The sequence below is a fragment of the Pocillopora verrucosa genome, chromosome 6 (genome assembly GCF_036669915.1).
Source record: "Pocillopora verrucosa isolate sample1 chromosome 6, ASM3666991v2, whole genome shotgun sequence".
Taxonomy (NCBI): Eukaryota; Metazoa; Cnidaria; class Anthozoa; order Scleractinia; family Pocilloporidae; genus Pocillopora; species Pocillopora verrucosa.
This window is the reverse complement of record NC_089317.1, coordinates 9,964,696-9,987,992: the sequence shown is the minus strand read 5'-3', so window position 1 is coordinate 9,987,992 and position 23,297 is coordinate 9,964,696. Positions and strand designations below refer to the sequence as shown.

General features: G+C 38.0%; 1 protein-coding gene and 1 long non-coding RNA gene across 4 annotated transcripts in view; both read right to left on the bottom strand.

The window, feature by feature from the left end:
* The window catches only part of LOC131782794 (neural cell adhesion molecule 2), a 31,701-nt gene extending 11,300 nt beyond the window's left edge, over positions 1 to 20,401 (bottom strand). Inside the window, exons 1-4 of the mRNA XM_066168893.1 lie at positions 20,275 to 20,401; positions 19,816 to 20,181; positions 16,182 to 16,472; positions 14,956 to 15,219 (exon numbers count right to left, since the gene is read on the bottom strand). Coding sequence (XP_066024990.1) covers positions 14,956 to 15,219; positions 16,182 to 16,472; positions 19,816 to 20,181; positions 20,275 to 20,401 — 1,048 coding nt within the window. The remainder of the gene's footprint in view (positions 1 to 14,955; positions 15,220 to 16,181; positions 16,473 to 19,815; positions 20,182 to 20,274) is intronic.
* On the bottom strand, positions 4,590 to 8,332 carry LOC136282036 (uncharacterized). 3 transcript variants are annotated; one of them, XR_010718050.1, is made up of 5 exons: positions 7,823 to 8,332; positions 7,448 to 7,559; positions 7,109 to 7,296; positions 6,116 to 6,661; positions 4,590 to 5,731 (listed from the first exon to the last, which is right to left on the bottom strand). It is a non-coding gene; the product is annotated as an uncharacterized lncRNA (long non-coding RNA). The 3 variants fall into 3 exon arrangements; XR_010718051.1 differs by having other exon boundaries at positions 6,116 to 6,405; XR_010718049.1 differs by having other exon boundaries at positions 6,116 to 7,296.
* Positions 20,402 to 23,297: the final 2,896 nt, after the last annotated feature.

The window sequence follows — 23,297 nt, the reverse complement described above, 5'->3', positions numbered from 1 at the left end:
TAGTTGGACAGGAAGTCATATTAATTAATACTGATTGAACTGTTTGACTGTTGCAATTGCTTTAGCAGTAATTTCGAAGGGTGTTGGTTTATGATGATCAAATGAAAACTAATTGAATGGTGATTTTAGTTCAAGAAAGTAACCAACTAGTGTGTAGTTGAATCTAGAAAATAATTTTTTTTGGGGGGGGGGAAGGGGGAGGAGGGGGAGGTTAAATAAAGAATTTCATGTATTTTGTGTATTTATGTTTCAAATCCATGGGTAATATTTATCTACTTGTTTTACTTGTGCTATATTACCAGACACATTCAAGTGACTTAACACAACAGAATCAAATCGATTTATAAATATTAACCATCATCATTGTGCAGAGAAAAAGAGAAAAAGGACTTGGTTAGAACAGACTTTGTACAAAGGTCAAATGACAGCCTGGGGCACGGCAGAAATTTCATGACATATAAATCCACATCTGTGCGCTTCATACCAGAAAGCACAAATCATGGAAATTTACCAAACGATATCTACAAGAAATGTCAAATTACTCACTAAGTTGAGTTAATCCCATAAATTAATTGTGACACATAAGACATGAAGTACCTTCATAAGAAAGGTTAGTGACAAAAGCACTCATAACTCAGCTTGCCATGGTCAAAACCCCAGAAAATCCAACCTGCATCAACTTAACTGTAAGAGGAGGAACTGAACCTATTTGCAGCACCATTAATCACCCCTCTGCCATGAAATTGTACTAATTTCTCTACATTTTATGCTCGAACTGAAGGCTTTGTTTTCATGTGATGAAAAAACATGATGCATTATGGTATTTTTGTCCCTTCATTACATGAGACCCGTGGGGGGTTTGTTCTAACATACATATCTCTACTGGAAATTAAAACAAGCCACAAATTGTGGGGCACTGTTGTTTGATGCATGGTTGTTCAGATGCAACACAACCAGTAACCATATCGATCAGGACTTTATTCTTATGAATGCCTTTGTTAGAAGCTGAAAAATATTATAAAAAGTACTTATTCACAATGAACTTACTCCAAAACAGCTGTGAACGGTAAAAATTATCTCAGTGAGTGAACTCTTAAGGTTCCGAAAGAGAATCTCTTCAACCTTTAGTGTTCATAACTCAAATTACCCATTAATAGAGGTTTTCTTGTTCAAAATATAGCAAGAGAAAATTTGGTTAGTCACTGAAAAAGGTATTCTAATCTGTTTTGATGCGTTCCAAGCCATATATTTACATGAAGTTCAAAATCCAAGATGGCAGTTCATTGAAATAGTTAGAATTGGCCTTTTTGATGCTCATGCCCAACTGTGATATGATCCCTCTAATGAAGGTTCCACAGAATAGGGTATTGCAAAGAAATGATAAAAGTGTCATTTTATGCCATAATCAACCACTTAATGTACAAAAAGTCACTAATATGGTAATTGTGAAGAACACCTCCCCTCCACTGACAGATGGCCAACTGTCAGCCAACAGTCAGTCAACAGTTGGCTGACACTAAACTGACAGGCCACAGAGAGGTAACCAACAGGTTAGCGACAGGTGGTGAAATAGCTTTGTTAGACACCATATTTACATTTTACAAAACGGACCAAGGCATATATGTGCATTTTTGCATTCAAAACTTGATGTAAAACTTATTATAAATGCTTGAAATTCCTCAAAATGCCACCAAAACTAAAAAGGCAAGAAAGCATTCCCTGTGCATTCAATGTTGTATATGTATAAATGATATATCTTGTTTTTATGTAAAATGATCCATGATAGCGTGGGTTACGTTAAAGAACTAGAAGCAGTTTGTGAGAGAAGACTTTGGTGAAACCTGATAGTGATGGTTAACATGCCATGAGAGGGACAGCTGTTACCGGTCAAATTTGATGATTGATTTTTTAATCAAATTTGTCTCTCTTTTAACAAACAAACAGCTCCTTTAGGAGCCACCGATAAAATTAAAGTCAAAACGACATGAACTAATTTACTTGAGACCATGCAAAATTCAGAGGGGGATTAGGAGAAAGTTAAAAATCCAAAACGGTGACCAGGCTGAGAGCCAAAGTGAGTGTTGGAAGAGAACTGCCCAGAAATTTTGCTGAACTCACATAAAAGGGCCAGAGACTTTTAAGAGTTTCATTTTATCTTTTCAATACAATTATCAGGGGTTGTAAATCATAAACTTTTTATGGCAATAGTCAACTTAAAGTTACCAACATTCTACTGACAGGTTGCCAACACCTTGCTGACAGTCATGATGCAGTCTGGGACAATACAAAGCACAGGATTCTAATGCATACTGAGGGCATCTGACATGTACCGTGTATTTACTTTTGACACATGTTAAAACCTGTTATAGATAGGGATTCAGTTGCAAACTTGAGACTGCTGATGGATTTATGATTTTCAAGGAAGATGTTCCTGTCTCCATTTTAGACTATAATAATTTTTGGTAAGCCATTAAGCTGAGAAAATTTGGTTTGTCAAAAGACTGTACAACTGCCAGTATACAAGGTGCTACTTTAAGCATGCATAGACAATTTAAATGCAGGCAGGCCTACATTGTAGCATTCCTCAAGGCAAAAAGCACACTCTTCTTTTCAGTTTTAATGTTGATGTTGAATTCTGAACGTATGGTATTGTTGCCACTTGTAGCATAAAATCCTTTGCTCTTGATTTCCATCGCATCATAGTTAGTCAGACTTCATTTATCTCGTGATTGTAATCCTAACATCATATCTTAACTTTGAAATACAAAAACTGTTGAAAGCCATCTTGGTGTTTGGAAATCATTCTGACGAACATCACGTTCAGAAAGCAAGGGTCGGCGTTTTCGGTGTCTAAGCTTCAAATGACACATGGTAAAAAAACACTTAAAATCCTTTGTCCGGCAGAATAAATTTCACACTTACCTGACCCGTGAAACTTTACCAGCAGAAGAAAGAACAAGTAAATTTCATTATCACGGAAAGACACCATCTCATCAGACTTTTGCTGATGCTTCAATGAGGAAGGTTGTGCCTAAATCCTACGGAAGTTACTTGAAGGGATAGACGAGATTTGAGACTGGGACCGAGTGTCACGATCATTCTCGTGAAATTGTCGGTCGTAGTCGGTAAAAATGCCTAAACAACATGGCGAATGGTGCAATTTATAGAGGAAAACTCGATGTTAGCTATACACTTGGAACATTTGCATGAATTGTAGAAACTCTCCTTTCGGATACACACTCCATTCAGAGTAAGCCATGCGTGAAACTTGCGAATGTGGCGAATGTGTCGAATGAGAGTGAATCATAGCACCGATATCGATTACGCATGCGTACGAAACTTAATGAAAGTCACGCAAATCGAAAAAAAATTGTAACAAACAGTTTTCAACTCCTCTTTCTTGTTTATCAACCGTGGATTCTTTTCCAAGGACTACTGCATATAATCGAGGTAGGGTTCCCCTGATCTAACCTCTGTGGCGATGCTTGAGAGTACCCCTATTCCTGGGGCCGGAAAGGGAAGTCCAACGGATCACAAGCGAAATAATAACGCAATCCAGACGCGCAAACTCAGTCAGTACTTAGTAAGAAGTGCGAGAAAATCAAATTGCATCAATTTTCTAGGGAGCAATTTTCCTGATTCCCTCTATCTTGATGAATTGATATCAGCTTCCTCGTGTATCTGCAAACCATGTCATCTAAAAACATCTCTGATACTTTTACCTCTATGCCCGATGTAAAATCAGCCGAGAAGCTGCTACACGAACACGAGGTGGACCAGTCCCTAAATGCCCTTGTACAACCTCCTTCACAGCCAGAGCTGAACAGTTTTATTACAATGAATGGCTGAAAAGTACACTGACCGGAGCTCCGCTTTTAGGCTCGGCTAGATCTATATATTATAAGCTCCATAGAAGAGAGTTTGCACCAATTTTTCCTCCACACTGTTTGACAGCGATAACTCGTTCATTGCGTAACGGCATTTCCGATTTTAAGAGAAAAAAAAAATTAGTTACTCCATGATATAATCGATCATGATGAGATAAAGGGAAAATAAGTTTTATTTTCGTCCATCTGGTGGGACAAATTGAAGATTTTAACCCAGTTGTTGACCCCATAATACTTTCACTTCAATGATATTGGTCCCCAGATCAAATTTTCATAATTGGGTTTTTTTCCGCTCTTAAGTTAAAAAAATTATCCAAGTTTAATTTGTCGAAAGAGAAAATCCAAAATATTAAAAAGTGGGCGAGGTAGGGCTAAAAGACTGTTTTACGATGCTTGTACCAGGAGTAATGGGCTCTTGCTAGTACCAAATAATAAAGGCGTAATGATTCGGGGGTGTCTGGGCCGGCAGAGTTTTGACCTTCTTCTAGGACTTCGCTCAGGATCTCGATCTGCATATTTCGTTTACATCGCGTATTGCACTGCCCAAAAGAGGTGAATTTGTCACATTTCCCGAAACTTTGAAGAGGCCTGGGCAAAAGAAATGGAAGGGAGAAAAGTTTGTTAAGGCGAAAAAGTGTTATCTTACTCTTTGCTTTTCCTGACAAAATTTTTGGTCCTCGTTAAACCCATGATGACCTGGCAAACGATTAGACAGTTTATTTTTACTTACCAACACAATGAGCAATAACCTCTTTAACGAGATGCAGATATATAGATAAAATGCTACACTCTTTGGGAAATAGAAGAACATTACAACCTCATGATGAGCAACATAAGAAAAAATATTTAAGGGTTATACCTGTTCAATGTGATATAACACATATCTTGTGTTTGACTTTTTGGTCTTTTTAAAAAGATTGACAATAAGCCACTTTTCCCTTCAACAACTTAAGCATTGGCAGCATTGGCCAGAGACAAATTTCCTCCAAAATGCTCGGTGGATATTTCCTGAAAAGCGAGGAGCTCCTTGCCCCCCTTTCCCAACTCTTCCTCGGTCGTCGAAGGATCATTTGTCCCGTATTGTTATTAAGTGCAACTGAGAAAACGAGAATACTGACCAGACGGTACACCGTGTTTGTCATTGACTTCATGAAATTTATCGACTACATCTGTTGTTCTGTAGTAACTGTGAAACATAAATGTCTCTTAAATATAGAAGAAGCCATTTTAATAAATTCAGCTGTATTACTTTCTTTTCAGGTGAGGCTGCCTGGCTCAGATCAGTCCTCAGAGGTAAATTACGATCTACAAACCTAATCAAGATAAACACACATGGGATTGCTAGCTATTATTTCAGACGTTCCTTGCGAGGCATCATCATGCAGACAGATTCATTTCAGAAATTTTCAGACCTTACATTAAAAGCCACTTTCATAATTTTTTTTGGAAAAGAACTTAAGAACAATTTGATCGAGTGTAAGCACCAACGTCGAGTTACATTACTTGTAAAAAGAAAAAACAGGCAAAGAACAATTTTGAAGACAAAACTTCCACTAAGTCTTCAAACAAGATCTTTCAAGTGATTTTTGGAAAAGCTCTTTTTAACCATTAGTAACATTTCATTTCTTCGTTTCGACTTTCTTGTGAACAGTTATAAGCATTAGCTTAACCGCTAAATAAACACTGGCGTCTCCGACCCAGTGACCATTTTAGGCTGACATGTTGATTGCGAGGTGTTCAAACAGTTGACCCTCAAAAGCCTGAGTACGTTTACCCAACTATTCTACTAGATCTTCAACTCTTGCGTCCAAATTCTTGTCCCACATTTTCATGCTAATCAGCCTCTGCAGAGGAAAAATAGATTTTAACAGAAGTGGTAAGACTATTTTGCCTCCTTTACGCTAAGAGCAGTCACCGAATGCGCTATCAGCGTGCAGGGCCAATTACACACGGATTTAGTGTAATTATCAAAGGGTTAACAATTCCTTAGTCGAATCCAAGTTTTACGTTCCTCCGATCGCCTTATCAAATAAGATTAAAGGGCTATTGCTGAAATATACTGATACCCTTATCAGTGAAAAATTACATAAAAAACAATCCCGAGAGAGATTTTTGTTAACAATGCTGGTCGGGGAACCTTGGTGATATAACAGAAAAGAGGACATCTGAATGAGATAACGTTGATTTAAAGGAAATTGGTAACTTGCCACGTCCATCACAAGTCTTACCTCGAGCAGGGTTCCCATGTCTTCAAGCTCTTTTCAATTCAGTGAATGTTTGTCTCGCATCCGGGTCATTTTGCCAGCATCTCATCATTATCTGGTAGCTAATATCGATCTACACATATAATGAGCACTATCATGACAGCGAGATGCATATAATGTTTCTTTCAATGAGCATAAAAAAGGAAAGAGAGGGACAAGTGCCAAATCCATGTGCTGTGTTTTAGGCATTCGGAATCCCTGCTGAAGCAAGTTTGCAATTTTCCTGTCATCAAAACGTGGATTCGTTGAACCACCTGAAAAAGAAGTAATGTGCATCTTGGTGCAACAGGATATAAACCTCAACTCAGTACCTTCTTCTTCATCTGCAGCAGAATGCAAATTCTTTTCTCCACCCGAATGGATTCCTTTCATCAATTCTAAAACATGAGTTTGAAGAATAGTACAAGAAACGTACTCCAGTCTAAAGTAAACCACTATCACAGTCTGATCAAGTTTCATCAGGTGTTAACTATGGTGAAAATCTCGTCAAAGACAACTCCATAATTCCACCTGACAAAGCAAAAATAGGTTATGGTAGTGGGCCCATAGAATCAATTACCAATATGTTAAAATGTAGCAATATATGAAATAAAAATCAGTATCTTCTTTGGAAAAGCTTCAAAATTACAACTTGGCCATGCAATTGTTATTAACTGTAAAATAATAAATAATCCACTGTCACCAAAAGAAATGAAAAATTTCACTTAAACGCTAGTGTTTGTGGTACAGGTGCCGTACAACAACGCCTCCTAGGCTTCCTCTTTACAGAAGGATGGGCCAGCCCTTCATTAGGAAGCTAAACTGGATGTAAACGTTTTCATTAGGCAGTAAATCAGACATATTTTTGATGGCGGTAAATTTCAAAGTAATGATACGTCATCTTTCATCGCAAAAGATCAGAAGAGGAGGACTTTTTTTTTAAATCTTAGCCACTGGCAATAATCGGATTACCTTTACCTATCTTTCATAAATATGCTCTTGTTGGACGTCTCTAGCCATTCCAAAGTCTGTCACTTCTGCATGTTTCTTTTTACGTACCGCGAGGTCTCGGTGGACGATCGAACGGAAAGCTGAGACAAAACACGGCTGACTCATTCAAATGAAACATATTCCATAGATACCAGAAGTGACTCTGCGAAGTGCTCCTAAAGTATGAAGCAAATAATCCAATCACTTACGAGAGACTTTAAGTCCCAAAAAAACGAGCCAAAATAAAAGACCATCTGTGATAAAATCAGCCTCATACGCTTTATGTCGCAAAGTTCAATGAGACCCATACAACCTAATTGAGCATACCGATTCCACAACATATCCCAGAAGTCTGATGACGTGAGGGTATGGTTTCAGCTGCTTCATTGTCTCAAGTTCTTTCATCAAACCTCCGATTTGTCCGATTCTGCAGCATTGACTGGGAAGTTAAAAGCAAAGAGCAACGTTAGCAATGGGCAAAATGGCAACGTAACGATGAAAAATCAAGTGGCTGAGAAAAACTTCAAATAATACTCCGTTCCATTGCTTAGGGGTAGGGTTGGGGTTTAGGTTTAAGGTTAGGAGATGGTTTTCAGTTAGACCTACAGCGAACCCTTTAATTTAATGGGAATGAACAAAACAGAACAAAACGGTTGACGTTATTTCATCCCTAACGTCCGAAAATCATAAAATAGATCTTACTTTTTTGGATCTTTATAGCTACTGTAATCGTCCCAGGCCTCCCTCGAAGTCCCACTACAGTTCCCTTGATAACTTGGCGGAAAGCAACACTACTAATAACGCTTTCTTATGGTCACGTGATCACTAAAAGCTTTCCAGGAGCATGTGAATGGACGTAGAGGCACCTATTCAGCACCTGGGACTGCATTTTGCGCTTTAATATGATCTTTGTTGGCGTCCCTGAGATCCTTGTACACTGCAAGAACCTGGGTGAGTCTGCTTGAACCAGGCTGGCTTGGTTCGACATCTCTTAATACCACTTTATTCAATTAACTTGAGATGCCTGTTTAAGTATAAATACATAATAAAATGGAAAAAGTAAGATTTTGTACTTAATTTCATGGCCATAAACGCGTGCTGACGTATGAACTGGGGTAAGTACTGTAAATTGACGAAGAACGTTTATGTTGTTGTTCCAACATACCATAGGTCGGGGTAGACTCTTACCCTCTCTTTCGTTTAGCACCCGATTATAAAATAACCTGACCAAAAGCGTCATTTCCAACGATTTATTTTATCTTCACGTATTCCAAGGCCGAAACAAATGTTTTCATCAATACTCTAAGCAGATTATCATGCTTTTTTCATTTGAGTCGTTACTTTTTGACGAAAACCATTCGGCGGTAAGTAATGAGAAGTGTAACTTGAAAGCAAATTTTTCTGGTAGCAGCAGGGGTTGTATTTACTGATGTTTTTGATTGAGCAGAAGGGTTATGATGTTACTTACTTTCATATGAACTGGCAGGCGTATAGATGGGGCTCCGGCAGTTATTCCTCCAATATCAGGTCATCTTCACTGAGACTGAATTCTCCATGCGTCCCATCTTTTGTCAGTTATTATCGGTTTTTGCATAATATCGTCATTTTTTGGTATTTCGCAGATCAACCAGTATGTACTCCCACTTTCAGCTTTGACAAACAGTTGATCTTCTCACCACTAGCAAATATCACGATATTTTGCACAACCTTGTTCAGTTATCTGTTAATCATTTATCTCATCCGCATTTCAGAGATGAGATAGAATGTAATTTCATGTAACTTTTGACCAAAGTCAAAAATAAATACGTGGCAATTTAAAATACTGCTTTGCTATGCAGTTGTTATAGACGTTAACAAGAATCAGCAAAGTTCTTCCATATCTGGCTTTACCTTTGACCCACGTCAAAAGTAATGTCACACACTTTCCACATTTAAAATCGCCCATGACTAGCATAGAATACAGAGTCAAAAGCGTAAAATATCTGATATCGTTCAAGATGCTCATCAACAATTGATATCAAATCTGAACAACATATTTGACCTTACCTTTGACAAGGATCAAATATGCAGGAGATCTAAATTTTCCGCAAACTCGAAAAAGAAACCATCCGGTGAACGAGGTTGACGGCTCTGACCGCGTACATGTAATATTAATAATTGGGGATCGAGCATATTGGGCTAGAAATAAAAGCTTGGGAAAGTGAACACCTTTTGAATAATCAAAGCACGATTTCGCATGTAGTTACCCTCAAATGTAGTGATATTTGATAGAGGTTGTAAGGTGCTCTCAACAAGCGTTCCACGTACCTTTTTCTTTGTCTATCCCAGATACTGAAAAAAGGAAAGCAAAATAGTAATAAAATAAAATAAAGATTGAGAAACATAATGAAAACAATAATTTGTGGGGAACAAGGTTACCAGGCTGGACAATAACAACGTTGACCAGCACTGACCTTCAACTTTGGCCAGCTTGATTAGAGACGTTTTCCCTCTCACTAAATCGATTTTGTTTCGTTTGGTTAAAATCTCATTTCGTATACATGCTGTACAATGGAAGGGAGCTTTATTAGATAGAAAACGGGGATTCTGGAGCATTTTTGAAAACAACCTTGATTTTAAAGGCAACTCATGAATTTAACCTTGATTTCAAGACAACCTTGAATTATTCACTGGTGATTAATACTCACACCCTCTTCACAACTCACGAGTGAGATCTGAAGAGGGTGTGAATATTATAATCTCAAATGACCCTCTCGAACGATTCTCCTGAACGATTCTCTTGAATGATCCTCTTGTCAGGTAATCGGGTGTTGATGGTTTGGGAGACGATTTTTCAAATATCATCGTTGTATCTTCTCGCAAAGAAATTATGCTGTGCCTAGATTTATTCTTCTGTCAAAACAGTGTCATTGAGAGTAGTCCTTCACGTAAACGATCTCGAACTATTTTTGTGTAATATCCCCATACGAATTCCGCATCTGTTGAAAGAGTTGCTGAAAAGTTGATAAGTTTTTCACCATTGAACAAGAAAGAAGAAGCACTGACGCTTGAATCTTTTTCAATTTCTTTCAACCAAATACAAATGATAATTCTCCATCTCTCAGGAACTGTTGGGTATTTTTTTATATTCTCTTTTTTGTCTCTCTGTTTTTGCTCCACCAATCGTTAACTGATCTTTTTCTCTAGGCAGAGAAATTGACGAGATTCCATTTCCAATCAGAGTATCTCACTTTGACTGAGACCTAAGACCTAAGACCGCTTCATGATCTTGAGAGAAGAAGTTTGTGTCACGCTTTATGGCTTCACCGAAGAAAACCAACCGGTGAAAATATTGACAACCTCTCTGTTCGCAGCGTGAGGCAGCGCGATCATACATCATTAATGAATGAGTTGCCAGCAATAGGATCCTTGTGTTTGCGCAAAGATTTCTGAGATCGCCATGGGACAAACATTGCAACTCGCCAGAAGGAGATATATGGCGAAAGGTTGTTTCGACGACCAAAAAAAAAACCGTAACCCACAGAGGTATCTCCGAATGCTTTTTCGGATCTTTACACCTTCTTTAGCGAGGAAAAGAAATTTTAGATTGTTTGTAGCTTTTTGGCACGGAAATACCAAAAAACATTGCAACTCATACATGGTGTAAAATCACCATGTTTTCGATAATTACATTTGTATGAATATTCTAGAATACTTTGCTAAAGTGTAAAAGAACAGTCGTGTAGTAGTAGTAAGTTTCTGATGTCAAGAGTGACTGACTGTTTGGAAGGCTTCACCGAAAGAAAGTTACTTAGGATCTAGACCGTAGTGGGATTAAGTATGTTCATCGAGGATAATTAGTGTATTGTTTATTGGAGTTGCTCCTGAACAAGAAAACTACACGTCGTTCAACAAAGAGGTGAAGTTTATAGAGGAATAGAGTTCTCCCTGTCGGTAAGATTATACCGTAACAAGGCACTTTGAGAAGAGCTCTACTATTCGTCTGGGGAGAAATGGAGAATAGTGCGTGTAAAACATTTTCAAGGGATAAAGAAGGAGTCATGATAATTTGAAAGTGCCTTATTTTCTTTAATGCTTTAGTAACAGTGGATCTTCTCAGGTAGAGTCGCAACAAATGATAGGGATGTCCGTGCTGTTGAGGTAGCCAGATGTGTTTTGTTCTCTTCTCACAGAATTATTGGTGTGGAAAATGGTGGCGGAGGGACGTATATAGAAAGAGGATGTTTAGTTGCCCCTAAAATTAAATAAGCACAAAACCCGCTGTTACTGTGAAAGAATCAAAGCGTTCGTGGTGCAGGAAATTCATGCATTGTTGTCCATTTAGTCCTCTCTTCTGTCTCTTAAAGTTGTCAGCTCATCTTCTGTTGTCATACCTGTTAGTCTGAATGGCTCCCGCAGAATCAGTAGAAGTTCAAGTGATGGGGAACTTCTTAAAAATGGCTCATTACTTAACATTTTTGCAACATGCGAGAAGCATGTTAAAACCATTCCTGATATAATGCTTTTAAACTTCATCGATTTTGCTTCAAATTACAAAGTGGCGAAAAAAAGGCTTACATGTCAACTAGACAATATTGTTCCTAGAGCTTTTCCAGTAATACTTGACTGCCATGCTGCTGGACGATCCATTATGGTCTTGCATCAAACGAGGTGAGTCGTTGTGCTTGGTGGCCATTGTGCCAAGTGGTCCATTGTGATCTCGAATCAAACGAACTGAGTCGTAGCACTCGGTGGTCACCATGGTAGTAGTAGTGGTAACTTTATTAAACTCCTCAAAAACGCTTTTCAGATTAATTTACAATGTCAAATATCTAAAACTTAGTTTTCCAAAAATACCCTTAAAAAATGCTGTTTTATTTTTGCTTTACATACATCTAAATTAGTGATAGACTGAAACTCATCTGAGAGACTATTCCATAGCTTTTGGCCTCTGAAAGTAAATACACGCTAACCTGCAGCCGTCCTACCGAGTGGTATATGTAGGCGGTCCCTATTCCTAGTATTGCAGTTGTGCACTTCCGATCTGGTTTTGAACTTCTGACAAAGATATGGAAGTGCAAGTCCGTTTAAGCATTTAAATACCATGGTAGCATCCCATACCGCAAGTTGTTTCATAATTGGCAGCCACTGTAACTGCTTAAGAATAGGTGTAACATGATCAAATTTCTTCGTGCCAGAAACTATCCGGACTGCAAAGTTTTGCACTGTTTGTAATAGCTCCATGTTTTTCTTGGTGGTATTAGCCCATACTGATGAACAATACAATAATTTACTGAATACTAGAGAATCAATTATAGTGATCAACGTACACCTATCAAACAGATATTTAACGCGATTAATCTGACAAAGGCTACCTATACATTTCGAAGTTACTTGAGTTATATGTTCGTGGTACGTTAGATTACAGTCCATTTTAACTCCCAGGTTTTTCGCAGACTTAAATGACGTAATTTCCTTGCTGAGTAGTGTAATGCTTAGATCATCTGGTATCTTCGTCAGCATCTGCAGAGTCCCCAGAGCCAGAAGTTTTGTCTTTTCCGGGTTAAGGAGTAGACTGTTCTTGCAACTCCATGCGGCTATGTTCCGAATATCTTCTGTCAGCTGATCTGCGGCTAAGGTGGCATCACGTATTGGAAATGAGAGGTATAACTGTGAGTCATCAACATAGCACTCTAACGACCCTACCTTAGGTACAGATGGTAGATCGTTGATGTAGATATTAGACAATGCCGGGCCCAAGATTGATCCTTGTGGTACGCCATACGAGACTAAGCGGGGTTCAAATGTTTTGCAACCAATTCTCACCGACTGCTTCCTTCCGGTCAAGTAGCCTCTAAACCATTCTATTGCTTCTTTAGAGGTATCCGTTGCACGTAGGTTCTTTAACAAGGACATGTGATCAATGTTGTCAAATGCCTTAGAAAGATCTAACAACACCAAGGCAGTGACTTGCTTGCGATCCATTGCCTCCAGGGCTAGATCTGACGTCAAAATATTGAGTGTCTCTGTCGAATGCCGTTTCTTATTCCCACTCTGGTGTCCACTAAGACAGTTTCTCTTTGTTGCATATTCAGTGAATTAATTTAAAGCTACTCGTTCACATATCTTATCGTTTTGAGCTGAAATTGCATCCATGATTGGTGAAAACCAGTGTCTAATATTCCGGATAGGTCTTTTAGTACTTTAGACTTCAGGGTCTTGCGCATGTACACGCACACCCCACCACCAGACTCATTCTTTATCTTTCTCGACCTGTCCAGTCTTGACAAACTGTATCCATCAATTTCGACCTCAGCGTTCTTTACACTTGAATTTAGCCAAGATTCTGCAATTGCTAAGATTGTATGCTTCTTTTAATCCATTAAATTCCTCACTTCAATCAAATGCTCTCTTGTCTTCAAAGATCGTACATTCAAGTGTGCCACGGTTACTTTTGATTTCTGATAATTATTTCCATGGATTGTTGAAGGCAAGGTCCCATGAGAGGTTGTCTTAGCTGAAAAGATGTCAACTGGAATATTTAATAAGTTACTTTGGTTTGCACCACGTCGTTTCTCTTGGAAGTTTTGCTGACTCTCTAACATTGATAGGTCTATCGTTTAGCCGTCTTAGATGGTTTCTCCCACGATGTCCTCACCTCGGAGCGAGCAAGTTGAGACTCTTAAGAGTTAGCCATACTTGCCTTGACAAGAGATGGTGCATTAGTCCGTGACCAAGGTTTTTGCTTGTCGATTTCCAGAAATTTCGCAATGAAAAAAGGAAATTTCTCGTGCCAAGTGATCCTTTCATTGTATCAAATCAAACAAGTCAAACGAGCACGAAACAAAACTGAGTTGTAGTACTCGGTAGCCACTTGCATTTGATCACACGTTGTAGTGATATATTAGAACAACCGAGTGTAATCTATCAGGTGTAATTGAAATCTTCAACTCCAATGGAATACACCGTTTTTATGGCTACAGAGTGGAACATCCCTTTAAGACCTTGATAATAATAATAGCTCAGACTACCGTCGAACCGCGTGTAGTCTTCAGATATCTGCTTTACAGACTACCATCCATAGACCATTATGAAAACCACGACATAGTCTTTAGATATCCGCTCCAAACTGCAGACGATCGACGAAAAACTCTTAAAAAAAGTCACTCTTCAAAGCAAAGGACTCAAAAGATTATGAACTGCGTCCTCCTTCATCGAACGCAAAAAATTTCAGGGATGCTTTTTCGTTTTCAACAAGTATTGTCAAAAAACAAATAAAAGAAACAGCCGATTCGTATGTCTGTTAGAAAATATAGGATCACAGATAAAGAGAAGAACCAACCGTGAAGGATACTCGAAAACTTCTTCTGATATCTACTCAAATAGGAACTCATTCTTAAGCTCAAGACAAAACTGAAATTGAGTCACAAGGAATTGAATAATGTTAAGAAAGTCGTGAACTGATCCGCAAGTACATGAATGGGAACCGAATCCAAGGATATTGTCTTGAAATACATGGACTAGCCGATGATGTCAGCGCATTGACAGAGAAATTGCAATCAAAGTGTAACCTATAATATTTGCATAGATGTCAACCTGGAAGGCTATCACAATACGTCTCGTGTTTCTCCCAACACTTCTTTCTAACTCTAGCCGCTTCCTGCGTGCTTTACAACAGAACAGAACACAGTCAATGCTACTCTATTTATTTAACATCTAATCAAGTGTTTCTATCAAAACATAGGAAAATAATGGCGTTACCCCAGCCGGGTAGTTTATGATTCTTTCACCAGTAGTCATGTCTCCCTGGAGAGGAGGTGATGCAAATTTCACCTAAATCTTAAGTTTGTACTTACTTCTCTTATGAATGGTGATGTTAGCCATTAGGACATTCTTTTCCAGACTCCTTGCAATGCACCTGTAGCGTCCAAAGTCCTTCTCAGTCTTGACTGTGACATGCAAAATAGTGCTTCCTGTTTCAACCCGAGTTCTATTTGGCAGTTCCCAGCTAACTTGAGGAGGTGGAAACCCCTGGACAGGACAGCACATTAGGACAGACTCGCCTTTGGTTGCATCAAAACTTGTGGGACACAAATCAGGATCCTCATACGAAGTTGCATCTTGAAAAAGAATTAAGATTAAGAAACCTCTTTCAAAAACATTTTTTTTCGCAAATCATCCCTCACATTTTGCCCCATGGTACCCCTTGATGTACTTCAATTTGCTTTCAAATACACTAAAAAATTTCAGCACTTCTTAAAATAAAATGGCAATCCTTGTTCAGATGCACATCCAGCTAAAGAGATGGACACGGGTGCACCTACGGGTAGGAGTGCATCTACGGACACAAGAGCAACTATGGACATGAGTGCACCTATGGAAACGGGTACAGCCATGGACTTGGGTATTACTGTGGTATAGATGCAAAGTATTGTAGTAAAAAAGCAATGTGGTGTAAAATGCAGAGGGGTTTATGGACAGCTCTTATCGATGCCAAAATTGTGGCAAAAAAGGGACTTGGTTACTACAGAGTTTGCACAAAGGTTAACTGACGGCAAGGGACTGGGCAGAAATTAATAGAATGGGTAGATTTATAAAAATAATGGTCATCAATGTTAATTGTTAAAATGCAAACTTTTCAACTTAGCATGCTCTGCGTACCTAGCGCAATTAATATACCCACTCCTCTCTAGTTGGGAGGTTTAAGGTTCGAGTCCTGGCCATATGTATGTAAACTTTTTCGATCGTTTTCTTTTTCTTTCTTTTTTCCTTTCAATTTACATTCCTCTTCAAAGGATACGTTAGATATGTTGAGAATAATACACACATGAAAGAACGTTTGACGACTAACCTTTTACATTTACACTGATAATAATGTCGAAATGCAGTCATTAACTCAACCAAACCAAAAATTCTTCATTTGATTAAAAAGAGGGCTTAAAGATGTAAAGTTACCAACTAACACTCTTGAGATCAAGAGGGCAAAACTGCAATTTTTCAGTACTGGCTTCTGGATTAAGGTTGCATTTATAAGGCTATTTTAGCTTACATAGGGGTTTCTACATGTCAAGAAGAAACTTACATACAACTCCAAGGAAGGCTCTTGCAGTATTAGATACGAAGTTTGAAGCTTTGCAGATATAATAGCCTGAGTCTGTGGTTGAAGTATTCTGCACGATTAACTGAGATGAATCATTATGGGAGTTTATTTGGACATTGACGCCGCTAGCAGAAATCTCATTTTCACCGAAACCAGTCTGCTTCATCCACACAATGTTTGGCAAAGGAAAACCCTTCACATTACAGGTAAAACTTGCTGTAACACCCTTTAAAGTGGACAGTGCAGGAGGGACGATCTCAACAACAGGAGGACCTAAAAGTAAAACAAAAGGGTTACAATAAAGGAACTCATCCAGCTTGCTTTTTATCCACATGTCACAACAGTGAAAGTGAGCGTCAGGGTTTGAAACATAAAGTAATTGTGATAATGTGTTACATGTGTGCAAACTAAAATGACATTTCATTGCATCAAAAGATTTATAAGTAAAATTTTTAAGATTTTGCTCCTGAAACAACACAACTCACCCTCCCACATGAGCAAACCTAGAATACCATGCCAGTCAGTGGTTCCTAATGGGAGGTGACTAGTAATTTAGCTAAATTCCTCATTTTCCAAAAAGGTGAGAGTTTCCGGTGAAAAGTTTAGTAACATGTTGAAATGCTTAGGTTACTTACAAAAACATATTTTCAAACTGGATTCTTTAGCCCACCAAAGTGTGAATAGCCAATTGTAGTATCACCCTTAATGAATAAGAAGGGGCTTTTGCAGCAAAAAAATCCTGGTTATTGAATTATAATTCCAGAAACATCTGATTCAAGTTGCACAAGGTAATCTTTGCTATCTAATTGCATCTAGGACTAAACTGTGAGTGGGGAAAGATAAAAGAAGAGGAGTAATAAGATGAAAGTGTGAAAGAAGCCTGGCAGTAAGCACAAGAGATTAAAGAAATTTGATGAGGATAGGCAATTGCAAAATTCTAACTGAAACAGATAAGGGCTCGTGGTTTAAGCAATCATTGCTGCTTACAACTGACCAACAACCCTTAGCAAGTTCTGTCACAGTGTGCTGAAGCCCCTTTTAAGTTAAAAAAAAAATCAAAATTATTGGTCAGTGAAATTCAACTACAGGTCTGCCGAGGGCAAAATATGTTTTGCTGCAAGTCTCTTGAGATTCCATAGGACACCTTCTTGTTTCTATTGGCATAGCCATTTCCAGTTTTTAGAAAGTTGACATAAATTGGCATCAGTGGTCACCAAAAGGAGTGATATGTTGGTCCAAAGACTTCCTAGATATAAACCTAACAGCTGTCTGAGTTTGATTGGGCTTAGATCACAAAGATTATGAATAACAAAGTAATGCAGCTGTAAAAATTAATATTCCAAAATTGAAGATACCCGAGTTCTAAATTGCACCATCATAAGCTGCATGTGAAAAACAGCATGTTTCCAAACACCACAGGAATTAAAAATACTGATAGTTTCACAATATGACTTATAATTCCACATCTGTCAGCAAAGTACCAGGAGGGCACAGAGAATGGAGATTTAACAAATGATATCAACAAGAACGCTCAAATTACTTACTATGTTGAGCTAATCCCATAAAGTAATTGTGAGGCATAAGACAAGCACTATCTTCAAACTTGCTAACTCAACTGTTAGGTACAAAAGTACTCCTAACTTACCTTGCCATAGTCTGGCACGTGCACCCCATAAAATTCACCCTGCATCAACTTAACAATAAGAGGAGGAACTGAACCTATTCTAGCACCATTGATCAACTCTCTGCCTTGAAATTGTACTACATTTCTCTGCATATCTTGCACAAAGTGAAAGCCATGTTTTCATGTGATGAAGAACCTGATGCATTATGGTATTTTTCTCCCTTCATCACATGAGATCCCAACAGATTTCTTCTTAATATACATATCACTACTGGAAATTAAAACAATCTAAGAATTGTGAGACATAGTTGTTTGATGCATGTTTGTTTAGATGCAACACAACCAGTAACCAAATTGATCAGGACTTTAATATTCATTTGGATTGTATGCACTGAGCCCTAAGCATAGTTCTCATAAATGCCTCTGTTATAAGCTGAAAAAATCATTGTAAAAAGTGCTTATTCACAATTAACTTACTCCAAAACAGCCATGAAAGGTAAAATTATTGCAGCATTAGTGAACTCTTATGATTCCAGAAGAGAATCTCTTCAAACTTTAGTGTCCATAACTTAAAATTACCCATCAATATAGATTTGTTTGTTCAAAATATAACAACAGGGAACTTAGTCGATCGCTAAACTGGAGTATTCTCATCTGTTTTGATGTGTTCCATGTGCCAAGATGGCAGATGATTGAAATTGTTAGAATTTGTGTTTTGATGCTTAGACATGCCCTACTGTGACAATTGGTCCCTTCAATACAGGCTCCACAGAATAGAGTAAAAGAAATGATAAAAGTGTCACTTTATGCCATAATTGACTACTTAACCCTTTAACTCCCAGCAGTGATCAACAAGTAACTTCACCCTTCTCCCTGGCGAACAGGTAATGAGAATACTCAAACTTCTCCAGTCAAAGTTGTTATCACTTATTTACAAGGAAATGTCTAGCAGCCAGAGAAGAGAATTAGCAGTCAGATCTTGGGAGTTAAAGGGTTAATGTACAAAAAGTCACTCAATAACACTACCAAATATTGATTTCAGGATATTATGGATTAAATTTTGCATGAAAGATTATTTCTAGTTTAATTTGAGTGGTTCTGCTGTAAGTGACCATTCAACACAGGTGGAAGACAATACAGACAGGCTGTCAGGACTCAGTCAAGGGTGACAGTGACTGCTTAAAAGAGGTAACTGCATAATAGAGATGAAAATTGCTGTAATTATGAGGAACAAATTTTGGGACTTTGACAAGCACCCATTCAATACGGTGCCACTTAATGCAGGTTCAACTGTTATTGGAATATTGGAAAATTCCACGAGGTTTTAAAGACCAACCCCCAGGATTGAAATTAAACAGAAGTTTTACTTGCATGGCCAGATTTGTTACCTGATTAATTTGCTCTAAGAAACATTGTGCAGTTTGCAATTAGGTCAAGCTAAAACAGAACAATTTTAGCCAGACAATACATTCCACAACCTTTCTATTAACAATAGAATACTTTGTGATGGTTATGCTTCTATAGTGCTTTAATGATTTTGTTAGCAAAGGACACCCGTTAGGATATGGTAATACCATAAAGAGGTGGTTGCTGAGAGAGGTGTGGCAGTGGATACTCTTATTGGGAATCAGTTAACAGAAGCACATAAGTTTCAGTTTCTTTGGTTTGTTCATTTTTAAAACAGCCATCAAAAAAATTGAAAACCCTCCTAAAGGTCTTGATCAAGAAAACCTTCTCTGCTCTAAACTCTGTGTTTTCATGCATTTAACTTTTCCTATTATCAACACCGTAAAGGAGGAAACTGTTGTGACGGCTCTATTAAGGGCAAAGCCACAACATCACTTTTCATTGAATACTTTTTTGTTTGCAGCGTGCATTGAAGTTATTTCCCATCAGAATTGTTGAAATTCATTAGCATTACTTGCCCATTCTGAAAATTTATACTACCCTCCATGATGAAACAACAACTCATCACATAATCAAAAATCTTACCTTTCACAATTAATTGCACCATATCAAACACATCTGGAGCCAAAGGGTTATTTGGGACAAATCTGAAGAGGAAAACCTGGTTATCAACTGCTTTAATAGGCTTTAGAGTGAACATGACTTGCCCAGGTGAATGTTGATTCCAGCTGCCAAAACGACGGCCATTGTACTGAGATACATTAGGGATGAGACGCCCATTTCTATCAAGGATAAATAGAAGGACATCTAGAGCAATTATTCCCTTCTCTTTCGTTCCCCATTCAACTCTGTGTAAGTTACCAGAGTAGTTCCATGAGAAGTCAAAAGAGGAACCACGTTTTGCAGTCCTATTGCTTCCACTGTAAGATGATTCTAGTTGTACCTGTTCTGCTGTTAATAAAGAAACAAGACATCAGGTCAAAAACTGCCAACCTTAAAGAAGGCTAATTTCTGCTCAGAAGATTTGTATGGAAGTACATGTACTTTTGACCATGTTAAAACCTGTTATAAATAGGGATTTCATGGCAAAGTTGAGACTGCTGATGCATTTATGATTTGCAAGGAAGATGTTGCTGCCTTTTTGGTTTATCACATGACCGTATGTAGCCATCGGCATACAATGTGCTACTTTAAGCATTTGAAGATAACTTGAATGGGGGCATGCCTAGATTGCAGCATTGCTTTTGTTAATACACAAATTTTAGCACAATGAGTGACAACAACAACATGAGCACAACACCTGCACAAAGCCAAGAGGACTCTGGGTTTGAGATAAATTTGGTTTTGCAACTAGAAAATTATATGCATCTGTGGTAGTAAACAAACCAGCAACCTGATGATGTGCACTTACTCAACTGTCCTAGAGTACTTCACTGACACCAACAAAGTTAGGCATTACACAAGGCTTCATGTGGACTAGTTGGACAGGAAGTCATATTTATTAATACTGATTGAACTGTTTGACTGTTGCAATTGCCTTAGCAGTAATTTCGAAGGGTGTTGGTTTATGATGATCAAATGAAAACTAATTGAATGGTAATTTTAGTTCAAGAAAGTAACCAACTAGTGTGTAGTTGAATCTAGAAAATAATTTCCTTTTTTTTGGGGGGGGGGGGGGGAAAGGGGAGGAGGGGGAGGTTAAATAGAGAATTTCATGTATTTTGTGTATTTATGTTTCAAATCCATGGGTAATATTTATCTACTTGTTTTACTTGTGCTATATTACCAGACACATTCAAGTGACTTAACACAATAGAATCAAATACGATTTATAAATAATAACCATCATCATTGTGCAGAGAAAAAGAGAAAAAGAGAAAAAGGACTGGGTTAGAACAGACTTTGTACAAAGGTCAAATGACAGCCTGGGGCACGGCAGAAATTTCATGACATATAAATCCACATCTGTGCGCTTCATACCAGAAAGCACAATTCATGGAAATTTACCAAACGATATCTACAAGAAATGTCAAATTACTCACTAAGTTGAGTTAATCCCATAAATTAATTGTGACACATAAGACATGAAGTACCTTCATAACAAAGGTTAGTGACGAAAGCACTCATAACTCAGCTTGCCATGGTCAAAACCCCAGAAAATCCAACCTGCATCAACTTAACTGTAAGAGGAGGAACTGAACCTATTTGCAGCACCATTAATCACCCCTCTGCCATGAAATTGTACTAATTTCTCTACATTTTATGCTCGAACTGAAGGCTTTGTTTTCATGTGATGAAAAAACATGATGCATTATGGTATTTTTGTCCCTTCATTACATGAGACCCGTGGGGGGTTTGTTCTAACATACATATCTCTACTGGAAATTAAAACAAGCCACAAATTGTGGGGCACTGTTGTTTGATGCATGGTTGTTCAGATGCAACACAACCAGTAACCATATCGATCAGGACTTTATTCTTATGAATGCCTTTGTTAGAAGCTGAAAAATATTATAAAAGTACTTATTCACAATGAACTTACTCCAAAACAGCTGTGAACGGTAAAAATTATCACAGTGAGTGAACTCTTAAGGTTCCGAAAGAGCATCTCTTCAACCTTTACTGTTCATAACTCAAATTACCCATTAATAGAGGTTTTCTTGTTCAAAATATAGCAGGAGAAAATTTGGTTAGTCACTGAAAAGGTATTCTAATCTGTCTTGATGTGTTCCAAGCCATATATTTACATGAAGATCAAAATCCAAGATGGCAGTTCATTGAAATAGTTAGAATTGGCGTTTTGATGCTCATGCCCAACTGTGATATGGTCCCTCTAATGAAGGTTCCACAGAATAGGGTATTGCAAAGAAATGATAAAAGTGTCATTTTAGCCATAATCAACCATTAATGTACAAAAAGTCACTAATATGGTAATTGTGAAGAACACCTCCCCTCCACTGACAGATGGCCAACTGTCAGTCACAGTCAGTCAACAGTTGGCTGACACTAACTGACAGGCCACAGAGAGGTAACCAACAGGTTAGCGACAGGTGGTGAAATAGCTTTGTTAGACACCATATTTACATTTTACAAAACGGACCAAGGCATATATGTGCATTTTTGCATTCAAAACTTGATGTAAAACTTATTATAAAGGCTTGAAATTCCTCAAAATGCCACCAAAACTAAAAAGGCAGGAAAGCATTCCCTGTGCATTCATGTTGTATATGTATAAATGATATATCTTTTTTTATGTAAAATGATCCATGATAGCGGGGGTTACGTTAAAGAACTAGAAGCAGTTTGTGGGAGAAGACTTTGGTGAAACCTGATAGTGATGGTTAACATGCCATGAGAGGGACAGCTGTTACCGGTCAAATTTGATGATTGATTTTTTTAATCAAATTTGTCTCTCTTTTAGCAAACAAACAGCTCCTTTAGGAGCCACCGATAAAATTAAGTCAAAACGACATGAACTAATTTACTTGAGACCATGCAAAATTCAGAGGGGGATTAGGAGAAAGTTAAAAATCCAAAACGGCGACCAGGCTGAGAGCCAAAGTGAGTGTTGGAAGAGAACTGCCCAGAAATTTTGCTGAACTCACATAAAAGGGCCAGAGACTTTTAAGAGTTCATTTTATCTTTCAATACAATTATCAGGGGTTGTAAATCATAAACTTTTTATGGCAATAATCAACCTAAAGTTACCAACATTCAACTGAAGGTTGCCAACACCTTGCTGACAGTCATTGATGCAAGTCTGGACCCAATACAAAGCACAGGGAAAAGTCTAATGCATACTGAGGGCATCTGACATGTACCGTGTATTTACTTTTGACACATGTTTGAAAAAACTGTTATAGATAGGGATTCAGTTGCAAAACTTTGAGACTGCTGATGATTTATGATTTTCAAGGAAGATGTGCCTGGTCTCCATTTTAGACTATAATATTTTGGTAAGCCATTAAGCTGAGAAAATTGGTTGTCACATGACTGTACAAACTGCCAGTATACCAGGTGCTACTTTAAGCATGCATAGACAATTTAAATGCAGGCAGGCCTACATT